This window comes from Leptodactylus fuscus, chromosome 3 (assembly GCF_031893055.1).
Source record: "Leptodactylus fuscus isolate aLepFus1 chromosome 3, aLepFus1.hap2, whole genome shotgun sequence".
In the NCBI taxonomy this organism is placed as follows: Eukaryota; Metazoa; Chordata; class Amphibia; order Anura; family Leptodactylidae; genus Leptodactylus; species Leptodactylus fuscus.
Window position 1 is genome coordinate 65,666,305 of NC_134267.1, and position 18,503 is coordinate 65,684,807.

Here is an 18,503-nt window from a genome sequence, read left to right on the forward strand (position 1 = left end):
AGTCTGTCTGGGAGTACACAAAGAGACAGAAGGATTTTAGCAAGCCTACATCTGTAGAAGATCTGTGGTTGGTTCTCTTAGATGCTTGGAACAACAACTTTCCTGCTGGGTTCCTTTAACCCCTTTTCTCCGCAGGCATTTTGCGTTTTTCATTTTTGACTCCCCGATTTCCAAAAGCCACAACTTTATTTTTGTGTCCAAAAAGCCGCATGAGGTCTTAGCTTTTGTGGGACAAAATTGTACTTTCAGAATGGGGTGGATGGAAAAACTCTGCATGACATTGTTAAGGGCTTTGTTTTTGCGGAGTTCACTGTGCAGCCAAATTGACATGACTTCTGTTTTTTATGGGTCGTAACCATTCTGGTTGCCATTTTTTAATACCCAACATCCGTCATGCTATAACAGAAAAGGGTTAAATCTGTGTGCAAGCGTACCTAGCAGAATTGATGCTGTTTCAAGGGCAAATATTGATTTGATTTAAATTTTCTTTAGCACAATCGCTTAATTTTTGTTAGGGTCAGTTCTCACAGTTTTTTTGCAGGCGGATTTTGACGCAGAATCCACCTCAAAATTGACCTACAAAAATCACTCCCATTTATTTCAGTGGGAATCCCTCGCTTTTTTTCCCGCTAGTGATTTTTTTATTTTTTTTCAGCTAGCAGGAAAAAGAAGCGACATGCCCTATCTTCCCACGGATTCCACATCTGAGTCAGCCGTGGCGCGAGACTCACTCCTGATTAGGCTCATTCATTCAGGCCTAATCAGGAGTGGGATGCTGGTGCACTGCATCGGCGTCCCGTTGCGGCTAGCCGGGCGGAAACCTTTTCCGACGTGTGAACAGACCCTTAATTGACAATAAATAAACCATTCCTTTTGCATAGTGCTGTAAATTCAGAGACTTGGGAGTTTGGAAGTAATTTATTTTCCCCTCTAATATGAGGCAGAAGTGAGGATTGTAGATTGTACCTGAAGGATCTGTCTCTTCATTTTTCACATTTATGAGCTTTGTGAATTCTAGATAATCTTTGCAAACACCATGAAAATGTGTTGTGCAGTTTTCTTTGGACTGTTAATTTTATATGGTGAATTCAGTTTTAAAAATTATCTGTAAGAAAATTTGCGTTATCAGTGCTCTGTGTACAAAAGGAGTGGCACCTACATAGTGTGCACATTGTAAAGTCTCAGGCTTTGTTCTAGCATTTGCACTTTATTACACTTTTAAGTGAAGTATAACTTTTGAGATGCGTTACAATGGCATTGTGGTTTTTATTTTTGTACTTGGTATTTAGTGTTTTATTATACTTCGTGCTTAAACATGAAGCTACTACTTCTCAAAATTGAGTTTTCTTCTTTGCATCTATGCAATGCTCCATGTGAGCTGAACACATTAGTTGCTCTCTCTTTTCCTAGACTTCATTCTTAATTATCTTTCACTTATACACATTCATTTAGCACCGTTCACACTTTGTGCATTTACAGTACTGATACCTATGTGGTATCAGTTAACTTTGTACTTTTGTTTTTACATATATTATAAGCATGGTTTTTTAATGTACATATTTTCATCAGTCAGTTATATATTATTACAGTATGGTGTTTAACTTGTTAACACATTAGAAATTTTCATTACTAAACAATACACACATAAAGTTTTGGCTTTTTTGTCTCGATGTGTCGTCCTCAGTGGTTTGTTTTACATGTCACTGGAGCCCCCATAAGCAACATAGTTGGCATGGGCTTGTTCGCTTCACCGCGCCTGCATGGGACACACTCCTATCTGATTGACTCCTCAGTCACCACTGCTTGTGCACTTCTCGGTGATGTAGCAATGGGTCATTCGAATGGGCATGTGGTCTCTACCAGCGAAGTAAGAGCCCATGTTTTTTGATTGACGAATTTAGCAATAGAGGGCAATATTTATGGCCATTGATGTTTTCCACCATATCACGACCCGAGGAAAGGTTTAACTAAATGCACCCCAGACCTTGCATAACTACCTGGGTCATATGTGATGCTAGAATGAATGACCTGTAAGGCAGTGGGTAGTTAAACTAGATAGCAATGTAAACAGAGGCCAGTGGGGATGGCTGGAATGGAGGGGAATTAAAAGGGTAAGTATTTTAAAACTTTCTCTGCCTTCGGAAAAAAATTTTTTTATTCTGGATGACCTAATTCTAGACAACCCTCTTATTGAAGCACTCATGTTTGACAATAGAATAAAAAACTTTGATTCCTATCCAGCACATTAACAGGATACATAGTACATTCACATAAGAATAAGACCTAGTACACCCTTACTCATGAAACCCCTCCCCACTCTGCAGGTTTACTCACCTTATGAGTTGATGGCACTGTTGAAAAGTGATATTGCCTTTGGGATGAATGACCTCTAAAACCTTTTGCTACTGCAGCAAAGTTCTGTAAATCTTCTGCTGAAGGAGCTTTGTTGAGCCTTGAGGACCCAGTGGAGAAATTATGATGTGATTTCCCTAATCAACTTAATTTTCCCCAATGACTTCCTCCTCACAATGGACTCCCAGTAGTCGAATTGCCATCCTTTGATCAGCTTAGCAATCTTTTTGATATCCTTTGTCCTTGCATTGCATCCCAAAGCTCAAGCTGCATAGAACAGGGCCCCCGCTACCATTGAGTGGTAGAAGGTACCCAGCAGTTCGTTACATAACCTGCTAGCTCCCCTTCCCCGCATTCAGCCTCCAGACAGGTTTATACCACCCAAGTATTTCTAGGACCTAGTCCATTCTACTTCTTGGCTCTTAAAGGAGTTATCTGGTTTCTAACATTGATGGCTTGTCAATAAGATAGGTCATCAATATTCAATCTTTGGGGTTCAACACCCATGACCCTCGCAGTTCACTGGTACCAATACAGTGTGGCCGTGTAGAATTCTGTGGGACCGCGCTGCAGTATCCACGTGCGCAGCTACAGTTTGTACAATGCGTGAGCACCACAGCGTTCTGAATGTAAGCAATACTAAGAGCCATGCTGTCTCAGTATCAGTGATTGAATATTGATGCACTATCCTAAGGATAGGCCATCAGTGTTAGAAACCAGATAACCCCTTTAATGCAGACCAGAATAACATCCTGCTTCGCCTTCCCAAAGTCAAATATAATTCCCCTAGTTTTGGCCGCATCAGGTTAAGGCTATAATCCCGGCTCCATGCACAGAAAGGGTTACAGAGTGCAGTGTGTGAAGTCTACGCTTTATGACACGTGTGCATGCTACAATAACTCAGCATTCCACCCTCCAAGTATAAGATCTTCTTATCCCTCCTGTCAGTGAAGAGCACACCGCTCCACCAGTGCTGTAAAACCGTAGAGTATTGTAAGTGTCACATCACATAATGAGGAAGGACATAAGTTGTAGGACAAAGGTAAGCTATTGTATAGAAGCAGAGTATGTTTCTGTGAATATCGGCGAATCCGGAATCCATAAATACTATGTAGTTCTGTTACTGTGTACCATGGTAGGGTTATGAGTATTTGTGTTGTCAGACATAGCAGCCATGATCAGGGACAGTGTAGTCAAGTACCAGATGCACCATACCCTTGGATACATGGTGCCATTGTGTGATAGAACAATTTTCCTACTAGGATATCTCACAAGAGAGGTCTCGGACTAGGCTGCAGTTATCAGCACCATACACCTTGCTTCACTCCTATAACGCACCTATTCCTGACAGTTGCTGGAGGTGGTGGAGCCGCTTCAGCTGACATATTTCATCTATATGGGTTGTGGCCCTTGCTCCAATACTTTTGGTGATAGGGAGCAGCGGGAGGAGAATCCCTAATACCCGCTCACCTAAGACTTATTTACTTAACCTGCCCTCTGAACACCTACACAAAAATTCCTTGCAGCTTTTACTCTACGTTCTCACATCCACTAGATTCCTTACAGCCAAGCATTGGCAGAGTTCCCCTCGTCCTTTAGAAGAGCTATATGTGAGATAAGACAGTCTAGGACACTTGATTGTCTCATGGGGCTTCTGAATATTGAGGAGAATAAGTTTGATGCTGTTTGGAAACCCTTGGATAACTTCTGGGTGCTCCAGGATTCTGGTGACAGGTTCTCTACTGCTTTCTGCCCACTCTGATCACATGATGATGCAATTATATGTCCCCTTTCTTGGTTCTTGCCCTGATCCCCTTTGTATGTCTTCACTTTTTATTATATTACTTGGTTGTCTGTTTATATATGTTCTCTCACGTCGTGGGCATCTTCACTTTGTGACTAGTTATACTTTTTTTTTGTTTTTTTTCTCTTTACAAAAATTCTTATAAAGATTAAATAAGAAAAATAAAAAAAGCTGAAAAAGTAGCCAGAATTTTGCCTACTAAGGAGGAAATGTGGAACAGAGAAAAAAAATAATTCCTAAGGAATGGTCAGCAATCTAAACTATTGTATCTATTGATCTAGAATGAATGGCTAAAAGGAGTGGCGTAATGATTCCTGTTTGTGAGGTCTCCACTGGGTAACAAGAGGTTGTTTAGCAAGAGGTGTTAATGATTTTGGCCATTTGTAAGAACTGTATTTGTGTCCAGTTCCTCTCAAAGCACTCTCACTTATATAGGTTTGCCCTCTTTTCCTCTTAGGCTAAATGCATATACATGAGTTGTGTGTTATGTTCTGAAAAATAGAATGGATGGCACATAGATAGGGTTTGCCAACCAATGCAGTTCATCTCCTATCCACAGATATTCTCGAGAATAAGGATACCTCAGCTGAGTCAGGCTGTAGTGCTGGTCATTAGGGTGGTCAGCATTTTATTTTTTTTTATGTAGATTGTTTGTAAGTATGTTTTTTGTAGAATGGGAGGAAATCCACGCAAACATGAGGAGAACATACAAACTCCTTGCAGATGTCGGTCCTGGCGGGATTCGGACCCAGGACTCCAGCACTGCAAGGCTGCAGTGCTAACCACTGAGCCACCGTGTTGCCCCTAGGTGGTCAGAATTTCTGTGGGGACCCTGAATTTTTGTTATCCATGGTAAGTCTATCAAAAATTGAGGAGCACAACATCTGTCCGACCAATGCTTCATTCAGACTAAGGCGCGTCTACTTTTGCAGTCAGTCTTACTGATCTGTAGCTTATTCTCATCCTATGGATTGGGGTCTGTTGTATTGGTATGCAGAGTTCTTTAAAGGCAGACAATGTTTGCAATTGTACTATGATTGACGAAAAAATAATGCACCAAGAAGGTGTTGTAATCGAATGAAATGTGTGAATGTGGTGGTGATATACAGTCCTATGAAAAAGTTTGGGCACCCCTATTAATCTTAATCATTTTTAGTTCTAAATATTTTGGTGTTTGCAGCAGCCATTTCAGTTTGATATATCTAATAACTGATGGACACAGTAATATTTCAGGATTGAAATGAGGTTTATTGTACTAACAGAAAATGTGCAATATGCATTAAACCAAAATTTGACCGGTGCAAAAGTATGGGCACCTCAACAGAAAAGTGACATTAATATTTAGTAGATCCTCCTTTTGCAAAGATAACAGCCTCTAGTCGCTTCCTGTAGCTTTTAATCAGTTCCTGGATCCTGGATGAAGGTATTTTGGACAAACAATTCAAGTTCAGTTAAGTTAGATGGTCGCCGAGCATGGACAGCCCGCTTCAAATCATCCCACAGATGTTCAATGATATTCAGGTCTGGGGACTGGGATGGCCATTCCAGAACATTGTAATTGTTCCTCTGCATGAATGCCTGAGGATTTGGAGCGATGTTTTGGATCATTGTCTTGCTGAAATATCCATCCCCGGCGTAACTTCAACTTCGTCACTGATTCTTGAACATTATTCTCAAGAATCTGCTGATACTGAGTGGAATCCATGCGACTCTCAACTTTAACAAGATTCCCGATGCCGGCATTGGCCACACAGCCCCAAAGCATGATGGAACCTCCACCAAATTTTACAGTGGGTAGCATGTGTTTTTCTTGGAATGCTGTTTCTTTTTGGACGCCATGCATAACGCCTTTTTTTATAACCAAACAACTCAATTTTTGTTTCCAAAATGAAGCTGCCTTGTCCAAATGTGCTTTTGCATACCTCAGGCAACTCTATTTGTGGCGTACATGCAGAAACGGCTTCTTTCTCATCACTCTCCCATACAGCTTCTATTTGTGCAAAGTGCGCTGTATAGTTGACCGATGCACAGTGACACCATCTGCAGCAAGATGATGCTGCAGCTCTTTGGAGGTGGTCTGTGGATTGTCCTTGACTGTTCTCACCATTCTTCTTCTCTGCCTTTCTGATATTTTTCTTGGCCTGCCACTTCTGGGCTTAACAAGAACTGTCCCTGTGGTCTTCCATTTCCTTACTATGTTCCTCACAGTGGAAACTGACAGGTTAAATCTCTGAGACAACTTTTTGTATCCTTCCCCTGAACAACTATGTTGAACAATCTTTGTTTTCAGATCATTTGAGAGTTGTTTTGAGTAGCCCATGATGCCACTCTTCAGAGGAGATTCAAATAGGAGATCAACTTGCAATTGGCCACCTTAAATACCTTTTCTTATGATTGGATACATCTGGCTATGAAGTTCAAAGCTCACTGAGGTTACAAAACCAATTTTGTGCTTCAGTAAGGCAGTAAAAAGTAGTTAGGGGAATTCAAATCAATAAAATGATAAGGGTGCCCATACTTTTGCACCGGTCAAATTTTGGTTTAATGCATATTGCACATTTTCTGTTAGTACAATAAACCTCATTTCAATCCTGAAATATTACTGTGTCCATCAGTTATTAGATATATCAAACTGAAATGGCTGCTGCAAACACCAAAATATTTAGAACTAAAAATGATTAAGATTAATAGGGGTGCCCAAACTTTTTCATAGGACTGTATGTAGTTAATTACAATATTATATTGAAAAGATATGTTTATTGGGCAATACTGTACAATTTAAAAGAAGGTTTTAGTACCCTGATGGGTCTGGTTACAAGATGAGATACAGTTGTTCATGCAGGGACCGTATGGTATCTCGCAGCACAGATGTTACAGCTGGCCTCTAGATCCTATACACTCTGAGTGCTGAAGCGGGCATCATCGCTGGTCCCATAAATGTTTAATTAGATATAAATCTGATGCCTGGACAGGCCAAAGAAGTGTTGTAATGTAGCTGTGACATTCCTGGGAAACTCTTGCTGTATATTGGTGAGCCTTATCCTGCTGAAAACTACCAGTTGCGGACCCTGCCATGAGAGGCAACACTTGTGGCCGCAGGATGTCCTGCACATATTACTGAGATGTACGTGTCCCTCGTATTACTATTAGTGATGACTGTCAGATTTCATAGCTCCCAGGTCATCACACCAGCAGTTGAGGCAGTATGTCATTCCAAAGCAGAGGCACTATTGAAGTGTTCACCATTAGGCCTCTATACTCAAACATGACCATCATTGGATCCCAAACAAAACTTGGATTTGTCATTAAGACTATGCAGTTGTGTAGCAGTCCAGTGTTCTCATTCACAATACCATAAATGGTGGTTGGGTGTCAATGACGGGACATGTATTGGGTGCTATGACTCCAAATTTCTTTCTGCTAAGCACCTTAAAATGGTCTGGGCAGAGCTATGGGGTGTAATGAAGGTGCCATGTGTGTCAGGATTGTGGAAGGAAACTGTGGGAGTTGCTTGTGCTCGTCTGTGGGTCAAACCATACTCTCTACCTGTCTGTCTGGGCTGGCCAGGGCCTGTTCACTGCTCCCAACACCTCCTGATGGCCTAGATAGCAGGCAACTTGTCAGAATGACCATCTGCTTTATCCTTCTTCTCTATCCATTGATGCTCCCCTCTCAGTCTTCACCTATCTTTCACCAAGAGATACACTACCCATCATCTGTGAGGAGCTGTCTGTGCTTTTTACGGGCCTGTACATTTGGATAACATTTGATCAGCTGATCCGGCTGTGTCTAGATGCTGGAAGTAGTGGTCAAGGACCAGAAATGGATCTGCTTCTATTCAAGCTTCAGCCCTGCACACTGGGGAACTGCTGCTCCCTTCTTGTTACTTGAATAGGAGCAGAGCTGTTTCCACTCGCCATCCACATCTGTAGCGTCCGCAGTCTAGCAGATCTGTGCAGGGTCTGGGTGTTTCATCAGGAGATTAGCTTCCTAACACACTTTATTATCATTGCTACATAACATAGAACTTCAAATTTCTACATGTTCTCTATGTAAGTTTCATCATCGAATTCATTGAGATGGAGCAGCTCAAAAAGCTGAGAGCCAGGAAACTCCAGCATCCCATATACAGAGGCTTCCCACATTCTCATCCATTTTTATGGACAATTGCTACAAAATTCTGACAATTTCAGTCAGGTCCCAGATGATGTCCTATTATCTCCATTACCTGCTGAAATAATGCAACTGGTAACGCCCAATGTGGGGGCCATAAAAGGGGACACTCTAAAGTGGGGGGCATGAAAAGCAGCGTGTACTGTGTGAGGGCCTTAAAAGTTGCCAATATACCAGGTCGGGGCAATTTAAAGTGTGGGAGCCAATGAGGGGGATTTTTTGACCTGTAAAGTGTATGGGCAGTTATGGTAAAGAAGAGGTGTGGCCTCAAATGTTTTAATATTTTAAAATGACAGACTTGCCCCTTGCTGTGGCTAAGAGAAAGCTAGAAATGCAAATGCAAATTATTGCTTTTTATATGTCCAATTAACAAGTTGTCTTCAAGGGGGAAAAAAAGAATTCTGATATTTCTGAAATCCTCTTAAAGCACTTGAAGCCGGTCAGTTACATCTGCGCAGCAGGGATCAATACTCCAGCCTTGTGGTAACAGGTACATTTGGAACAAGGGCGAGCTGGCTCTTTTCTATTGTATAGGACTGAACTTACTAACAAGGTCATTGATGTCCTTGGGGAGCGCAGCCAAGGCTATCTATCCTATCTGGTCTAGTCCTACTGAAGAACCAGTGTAGCACAAATTGCTGAATAATTTAATGCTGGCTATGCCAAATGGTGTCCGAGCACACAGTGCATGTTGTACATGTAGACACATGGTGTCCGAGCACACAGTGCATGTTGTACATGTAGACACATGGTGTCCGAGCACACAGTGCATGTTGTACATGTAGACACATGGTGTCCGAGCACACAGTGCATGTTGTACATGTAGACACATGGTGTCCGAGCACACAGTGCATGTTGTACATGTAGACACATGGTGTCCGAGCACACAGTGCATGTTGTACATGTAGACACATGGTGTCCGAGCACACAGTGCATGTTGTACATGTAGACACATGGTGTCCGAGCACACAGTGCATGTTGTACATGTAGACACAGTAGATATCCATGCTGCACCTCTCCACTACTCTCAGCATAATCACATTATCATTTACATAATTTGGCTGGCCATTGCTTATCTGGGAAGAGATGGCGGCAGGATTTACTTTGGGTGAAAAGGCAAGCAAGTTTTCAGAAACGTTAGCTTCCGGCATTCATGTAGATGAAGGATCCACACAGGTACAAAACAACCGTGAACAATGGACTGTTTTCACATACGTTCATGTGATTGTAAGCTCAGGTGCACAGGACTTAAAAGTACCTACTGCTAATGTCTTGGTGCCACATACAAGTGCACAGGTCTTGTTCAGTCTGTGCCTCAATAAGTCAAAACTATGTTGGGGGGCACGGAGGGGACCTATACAATGAATAGAACCAAGAGCTGCAACAATTGTAATATGGCCTGATATAAGAGTATGACCTCAGAATGGTTCACATGCCACATGATAACCTTCTCATACCCAGATACTGTATATTACCATTTAGAGTAAGTTCACAGGAAGCGCAATTTATAAAATAATAGATATTCAGAGAATACATTAGGACTTTAATGAAATCTAATCAGTTAATATGTTTATTCACTGAAACTAGTAATGAAAACCTTATCGTGTGCTGCTTGCTGTGAGTATTAATAATTCACAATGAGAACACAATGCAGTATAACCGGTTATTTTTCTTATACACAAACCTTTAGCTAGTAGATTATATCACTGTTTGTTAGGAAGGTTTGCTGGTCTTTCATGTACAGAATATTTTGCCAGGTTTGAAGCATTTTTCCTTTTTCTATATTTTAGTTTATTTTATGGTTTAGTGTACTATAAAGCACATGTTGATTTATGGACATCAGTTTACATATAGAATATACATTATTGAAGTTTGCCCCAATTCAACTTATCCCCTATTCACTGGATAGGGAATACATTACAGACTGCGAAGACCCCCCATTTGTCACGAGAGTAGGGGTACCTTTCAAAAAAAGTCAGGATAGACTGCCACTCCATTCATTTCTATGGGACCCCTGGAAATAGCCAACCACTGTAATTTTGCTGTTTCCTATAGTCCCACATTTCAGAAATGAATGGAGCGGCAACACATATGCTTGACCACCTACAAAGCACCTACATTCTTGTGATCAGTGGGGGTCCCAGTAGTTGTGCACCTCTAATCTGTATTTATCCTCATCCAACACACCAAGGCTCCACATGTGGCTTCAGGATATCCTGCACATGTTGCTGAGATGTAAGTGTCTTTCATGTGTGTCCGGTCACACCAGGACTTAGGACATTGGCGATCCACGGCAGAGGAAAAATTTAACCATTCACCATGAGGCCTCCATACTTGAGTCTGACTATCATTGGATCGCAAACAGAACCTGGACTTGTTACTAAAGATGATACAGTTCATGACAACCCTGCAAACAAATGTAATGCTGGCTGGCTGTCACATAATCGGTGCCGTGATGTGTAATGAATGTGCCACCTGCATCTGGATGGGAGATGAGGAAACTGTGGGACCAGTATATCGAACAGCCTTCTGTTATTGGTGGTCTGTCTGGTTATCCAGAGGCGGTTCACTGTGGGTGTGTGCCCTCATGTCACTACTGCTCCTAACAGCTACGTCAGAACGTCCTAGATGGCAGGCAATTCATTAAAGGAACCACCTACTACGCCAGTTCCTTCAAGTTATATGCCCCTTTAAAGTATGTCAGCTGGGAAAAATGTCTTGAGCGTGTCATAGAAGAATGTTTAACAGTCAACAATCTCTCAGAAGGAAGTAAACAATCCAAAAGTAGCCTTTTTATAGGACAGCGCTTTTAGGCTAAAGCCCTTTATAGCAGGCCACAGCAAAAAAGTGGCAGTGCAGTTTTTTTTGTTTTTCTTTTCTCATAAAGTCCACAGAGTTTTCCTCTGTGGACTCTCTGCATCCATTATACCTATACGGAAACCACTTCCTTTTCCATAGGTATTATTGACATGCTGTGATTTCCAAAACTGTGACTGTACATATGTTTCCTGTAGTGTGGATGCGATTTGCTAGAATCCCATCCACTTTGCAGGGACTGTAAAATGCTACGCTTTATACCACGTGGGGCCACGGTCTTATGCCCTGTTCTAGCAAGACCCAGTGTCTAATGCAGTGGTTCTTAACCGGGCTTCGATCGAACCCTAGGCCCTATGCACGGTTCATTTTGTGTACCAGTAAAAAAACATATACCTATGTCTTGAATTTGGAAAAAAAATATTTAATTTATCTCTAGAGAAGGGTTCGGTGAATGTGCATATGAAACTGGTGGGTTCGGTACCTCAAACAAGGTTAAGAACCTTGTTTGAACTGTTAAGAACTGGTCTAATGCGACCACGTGAACATTTATTTTTAGGATTTAAAAGTTACCTTTACAAATGAAAGAACTGCAATGTGTGACCTCACCTTTAGGCCGGAATGACACATCATGGTTTTAATGGTGTTTTGCGCTAAAGCTTAGGAGTGGATAGAAAAGGCTGATGCGTCACCTCTCTTGTATCTATTACTGTGCTGGTTCTAAAACTGTATCCGCTACTGCATGTATGATCAAAGCCAAGTAGGAAAAAAGTGCTTCCCCATTTTAATTGCGTTTTTCAAGCACATTCTGCTTAAATTTGCATTACAAACTTTACAATATCTCCTTAAAATCATTGTAAAACTTTAAGTTACAAAAACCAGCTCTATATGCAGCAGAAAATGGCAGAATGACAACCTGTAAATATCCACTTCTGGTGCCTGCACACAGCATACCATTGCAGAGCATAGAATCAGCACTTCTTAATATCCAGTAGATTATACCCTGGCTGGGACTTCAAATGCTGGGTAACCTTAAAATAAACTTGTAAGCCCTATTCAGCGCTCGCTGCACCTGTGATGGTTTATCTAAATCCTGTCTATTTCAGATCATGGATCACATCATCATTTACCTCCTTTCTGATTTTACTGCTTTACAAGGGACAGACTCAAGAGAAAGCAAACCACGGGTTCTTTTTTTTTAATGTATGCAAAATTGATAGAAAGCTAGAGATTTCCAGTGTCTGGGATAGCAATGATAAATGATTCTAGATGAGCCTTCTAGATTCTGGTTACAGATGCAACATGGCACATTTATTCATATCTCAAAGGCTTAGCGGGGTGTCCAGTTTGAAAATGCCATTTTTATATATGTTCTTAGGCTCGGTTCATATCTGCGTTTGCGGATTCCGTTCCCCCCTCCGCATTTCTTGTGCAGAAACCGCACGGACCCCATTATAATCTATGGAGTCCACGGGTTTCTTAAGGTAACTGCTTTTCTATGTGGATTAGGTTTCTGTTTGGAGGTCCCTCAGCAGAGGTATCCGTTTATTCTGGACAACTCCTTTAAAGGAGCTGTGCAGGACCATTGTAGAACTGAGACTAAGGTGCCTAGGGCCCACCAGTAAAATTAATTCTGGGGGCCCACGGTAGAGCTACATGCAAATATTATCTGGCATTTGTTTGCAAATTCTTTAAATGTCACAGCATGAACATATTTTTAGTTTAAATCAAGTTTTATTAAAGTTTTTCAAATGTATAATATCAAAAAGTAACAAAGGATGGAACAAAATGTAAAAGAAGAAGCTGATGGTTTCTGTCCTGGTGTCCGTAGCCTGCTGACAGGCTCTTGCTTTGAAGTAGGGTCCTCTTTGCTCTGTATTCCGGGGGGTAATGTGTCTATGCAGCAATGGACCTCAAGCAGCCAAAGACTCTGCAAGGTGATTGAGCGCCCTGCAGTGTGATTCTGAAGATTGGCCCAGGGAGAAAGGATACTAGTTGCAGCCTAACTCCGCACCTAGATATCATCTCGGCTGCCCTGTGTGTCTACAGTATATAAAAATAATCTACCCAGTATATTACACTGACTTATAGTATGTTTGAGATACTGGTATGTATTATGAGTATCTGTATGATATACAATGAGTGTAGTGCCATGTCAGGGAAAGCTGGGGACCCTTCAAGGGAGTCACCTGTTTACCTGTGGGCCAGTATGAGCCTGTGCAGAATTATGATATTGATAGCTGAGGCCTCTTCAATACCTACCAAGCACAGAACCACACATTGTATAGTGGCTGTGCTTGGTTTTGCAGTTCAAGTCCATTCATACGAATGGGACAGAGCTGCAGTATGGCCATATTGATGTGTGGCCACTTCCCTGAGTACAGCTTACTATAACAGTCCCAGAAAACCACTTTGTGTATGGAGCAGGGTCTGTTCCAGAGCATCGCAGTCTCTTCAGTCAGCTGATTGGTGGGGTGCTGGGACTAGGACCTTAGCCGATGCAGTATTGATGACCTATGCTAAGCATATATCATAAGTAATACATTTCCAAATGCTTCTTTTTAGTGTTCAGCATTTTCTAAATACTACAAGTGATTGCATCCATTATATTTATGACTAGGTGAGCCCTGCTGCTGGTTTGGTCTCTATCTTAAAGAAGCGTAACGGAAGTGATGGGGAGAACCACAAGCAGACAAAGAGAAAAGTACGATTCCTGGAAACAGAAGATGTCCTTGATCAAGGTTTGTATGGAGCTTATTAATGACTTTTTACAGCTCTTGGATGGAAGGCACACACACATTATGTATATTGATTAATGCTATTTAGTGCTGTAAAGTTTGTCCAAAAAGCCACACTCGATTTCAGACTGTTGGAACAGGTTTCTCTTTGTCCATATAAACAGTCCAACACCTTTTACGCAGAATATTACTGTACTCACTAGAATTTGCTTTATGTTTGGGAACATCTTAAAGGAGACCCTTCAACTCCTAGCCCCAACTCTTTGTATTTTTCAATATGTGCCACCTCTCTGATCCTGCTGCACTTAGAATTTCTGTGCCTACACCATTCTTGAGCAATCCATGCTGCTCAGTGATAGTATAAAGAGGAGAGAGAGAGAGAGAACAGTCTATTCTCCATCCACTCACTATGAAGCCATCATAAGAATGCTGTATCTATGGACAGACCCTCCCTAGTAACAGACAGTGAACAGCACAATAGCTCGAAGGGAGACATCTAGTTAAAGTAACTTTAGAGAGGTTTACAGGCAGAGAACAGCAATATTATCCAATAAACTACACTGCATTTTAGTCCAGAATTATATGCTCTATCATGAAATGAGACTAAGTAGTGTGAAAAGTTAGTGGCCATTTAAGAGACCGTGACTAAAGCTGAGAAACTCTTGTCCTCTTGGAAGAAATAGCATTCACAATTCGTTGATTTTTAATGGTCAATTGTGTGAAATTAACCATTGAAATTTCTTCATCTTCTCCTCTTTCAATTATATTATTTAATATAATATTATATAAAATCAAATCGGTTATAGAGAGCATTTCTCTGTGTAGAGCCTATGAATTTGGCCATATTTCCTCTCTTCCTTCTCGCTCTTCTATGCCCGGCTGAAGACGACTGACCCAGCCTTGGTGAAGTGTGTGCATATGGGGGCCATGTAAAGCCCTTGTAGTTTTATTACTGAACGTATATAATACAAGTATCTAGAGGAAAACGTTAAATTTGTGGCAAGCTAGGAGAATTAATTAGTATTCAGAGCTGCAGATTGAGAATTACAATGTAAATCAATATTAATATTGCTATTCTACTGCCATACAAGTAAAAATCGATATCTGTTTAATTGCAGAGGAGATCGGCGGAGGATCGTGTATTCTACTGATCGCACTTTGCCTTGCGACTGTGTTTCTTAGCATTGGTGGGACTGCCTTATACTGCACATTTGGTGACGTGGAGTCTTCTGTATGTAAAGATTTTACTGAAAACATGGACTTTTATTACACTCAGGCGGTACAGGGAGTGGAAGAGTTAAAGCACTGGCTTTTCGTGGCGTAACAGAAAAGACTCTTTTTACTCCACGTCACCCTGACTTTTACCTACCAATATAAACATTTCAGTTGAAGACGTAAAAGAAGATGTTTATGCTGTAATATTTTAAATTAATATTAAGAGAACGAAATAACTATAGCAACTGGGGACAAAATAATGTTTTTTAAAAAAGGCAGACGTTTCCCACGGTCACCGGTAACCACTGAAGATGTACAATCCACCTACTGTTTTTACAATTTGCATCTTACAATGATGTGTCTGTGTGATCTGTAAAGTTGAACTCTGTTTTTATTGTATTTTAATTTTTTGTGTGTTGTGTAATTTCAATTTTTGTTTGACTGCTCATCTGTGGTCTGAACACTGAAACACAAGTGTATTTGTAAATCCGCTTTTAGATCATGATCTACGTTTTATAGATTTTTCTTTTACTGTAAAGTCAAAATTCTGATCTCTTCACGACGATTCGCATTTGGTTTTCTTTTAAAGGTTATATTATGCAAGACATAATTTATGGGTACTAGAAATCACATGAGCAAGACTACATTTTACCGAAAAATTTGCTTTTAACACGAGTCAATACATTTGTTCAGTTTATAAGGATAACTCATTACAAGTCATGTCTTTCAGGGTAACATGGTTTTCTTTCTGAACTTGTCGGTACTGGCTGGCCCAGTGCGTTTTTCATGGTAAAATATATTTATTTTTGTTTGGTCAGTTAAAAGGGAATTTGCTTTATTTGTGAAGTGTTAAAATATGTGATTTATAATCTGTTTTTCTGCTAATACAGCAAATAAGGCATTTTTTTTTGATTTCTTTAGATCAATCCATATGTTTTTATTGTTTGTTGTTTTATTTCCCCCCTCCCTTCAATTTAATTTGTAACCACTTCAGGAAAATATTAATGGATGGAATACATCATTGTAAGCGCTAAGAAATTATTTAAAGAAAAAAGATATTTAAATAGAAAATACTACCGCAACAGAAAAGTATCACAGAAAAATTGGCAACACAGGTTTTTAAAAAAGGTATTGTATGGATTATGCACAAATATAAAATTGTCACAGCTAGATCTGTGTTCACCAGTCTTGCCTTGTGCTACCTTTCTTGTGATTGTTGTCACATAATGATCTGTGCGTACATTTATTTGCCCTTTCCTAACTGAATAAAAAAAATAAAAAATAAAAAAAAAGTTAATTTTGTTGTTCTTTTTAGAATGATACTAATATCTAGAGACCCTTCTATGGCTATTTTAGATATTATGTAGCACCTTCATCTACCCCAATTGTATCACACGTCTTGAAATGAACAAGTCCATTCATTCCTCCCTAGAAACATTTCTACTGACCTATGCACAGTTAAAATATTACTGCCATTGTTGTATTTTATTTTCTTTGATACAATATCCTCAGCATAACTATGTAATACAACATGTAGACTAAAGATATCAAATTTTGGGTACAGTATGGATCCACAGCAATCTATGGATACAATATTTTGGATCTGCACCACATGCGTAATCATACAAAAATTACTATTCCTTGTACAAAGGACACAGGATGCTATGAAGGACTTTGAACCCTTTCACTGCCAGGTTTTTTTTCCGGATATTTTGCAGCTCTGGCTGCCAGGGTATTTTTAAAAAATTATATTAGTTTCTAAAAGTGGAAACCAAACAAACAGTTTTATGCATCAAACCTCCTAAAAAAAATTAGAGTTCAACATGTACAAAGTTCATTCATATCACTAGGGCCTATGACTGCATGCACGTGTTCATAAAATCACCAGAACTGGAAGGAACAAAAAAAAAAAAAAAAAAAAAGTATTCTATGAAATGTAGGGATAGCACACCAGGAAAAGCAAGTGCGCCCCTAAACACTGTACATATCTTGAAAGTAAAACTGAAAATGACATGTGTCTCAGTGGGATAACAACAATGTCCACCTTCATGTAGGTATGGAAGAAACAGAAATAATTATAGGATAAAATGCACTAAAACATATATTTGTACCTAAAACACATATTCGATCTTGCATTCACACACAAAACACATATAAAATAATAGATCAAGGTGTACACATACACACACACACACACACACACACATATATATATATATATATATATACAAGAGTTCGTACTCTCTAAAACACTGATACAGAAGACAAGCTATATGTTGCTGTTATGTTCTAATATGTTGAAAATCTATACTGCACATAGGAAACTTTTTGAGATTGCACAGCATACCGTATATAAAAAGACAACTTATTTCATATATACAACCACCATCATTCGGGCCTAATCAGAAGCGGGATGCCATTGCAGTAAGGTTTCCACCGTGTGAACGGGCCCTTACTGTATAAGACATAATAGTCAGGAGTTGTTTACTATCAGATAATAAGATATAAGGAGCTGCAAAACCTGTTCCTTTATAATGACCACAGATAGGACCCATATCCTCAGTACTCAGCATAGGAACAGTCATATGCTCAACATTCAATGTATTGTACTTTATCTGTGTATACAAAATCTCTTATTGGCGATCTTTATTTTGGGGAAAAAGATCAAACTAGAAGCAAGGATAAGATCTGCCATTAGTAGTAAAATACATCATCTCCCTGCGGCTAAACATGCTTATAGCCCTGGCCCTAACATCACAAACATGAAGTTATTAATGCTAAAAGAATCTCATATCCAAGATGGGAGAGGAGAGGCTAGGAATACAAGTTTATGGCAGCTTTTAACACACAAGACTGAATTTGTTCCAGGGGTATATGCCATGCCTCAACACCTAAGCAATCTATGTCAGAGATAGTGGGGTCGCCAGCTCTCTGAACTAGCATCAGTTTAGAGACAATAAAACGTTCACACTGCATTCTCCGACCTCATTCTGAGGTTTTTATGTACGTCACTACCTCTTTTTTTTTTTTTTCATTTTTAAAGAGGACCTTGGGGCACATGCGGTTTTATGTACAGCTAGAAAGCTGACAGTGCGCTGAATTCAATGCACTGCCGACTTTCACGATCTGTGCCACCTGTAAAGAGAGATCGGTCCCGGTACCATAGCTCTTCACCGTCAGACAGTCCGGAACGTCCTTCCTCACTACAGCGCCTATAGCGGTGAGGAACACCCCCAGTACTAGTCTATGGACGAGCACTATCAGGAGGGGAGGGGGGCGTTCCTCCCAGCTCTCACAGTACAGCACTATAGGCATACCTCCCAACCGTCCCGATTTCCGCGGGACAGTCACGATTTGGGTGACATGTCCCGCGGTCCCGGTTGGAGGGAGGTATGTCCCGATTTCAA

At 40.4% G+C, this 18,503-nt stretch overlaps 1 protein-coding gene across 1 annotated transcript in view; it reads left to right on the plus strand.

Moving 5' to 3' along the window:
• CNST (consortin, connexin sorting protein) overlaps positions 1 to 16,367 on the plus strand; it is an 89,159-nt gene extending 72,792 nt beyond the window's left edge. The window contains exons 10-11 of the mRNA XM_075267695.1: positions 13,764 to 13,884; positions 15,000 to 16,367. Of these exons, the coding sequence (XP_075123796.1) occupies positions 13,764 to 13,884; positions 15,000 to 15,205 (327 nt within the window). The 3' untranslated portion in view covers positions 15,206 to 16,367. The remainder of the gene's footprint in view (positions 1 to 13,763; positions 13,885 to 14,999) is intronic.
• Positions 16,368 to 18,503: the final 2,136 nt, after the last annotated feature.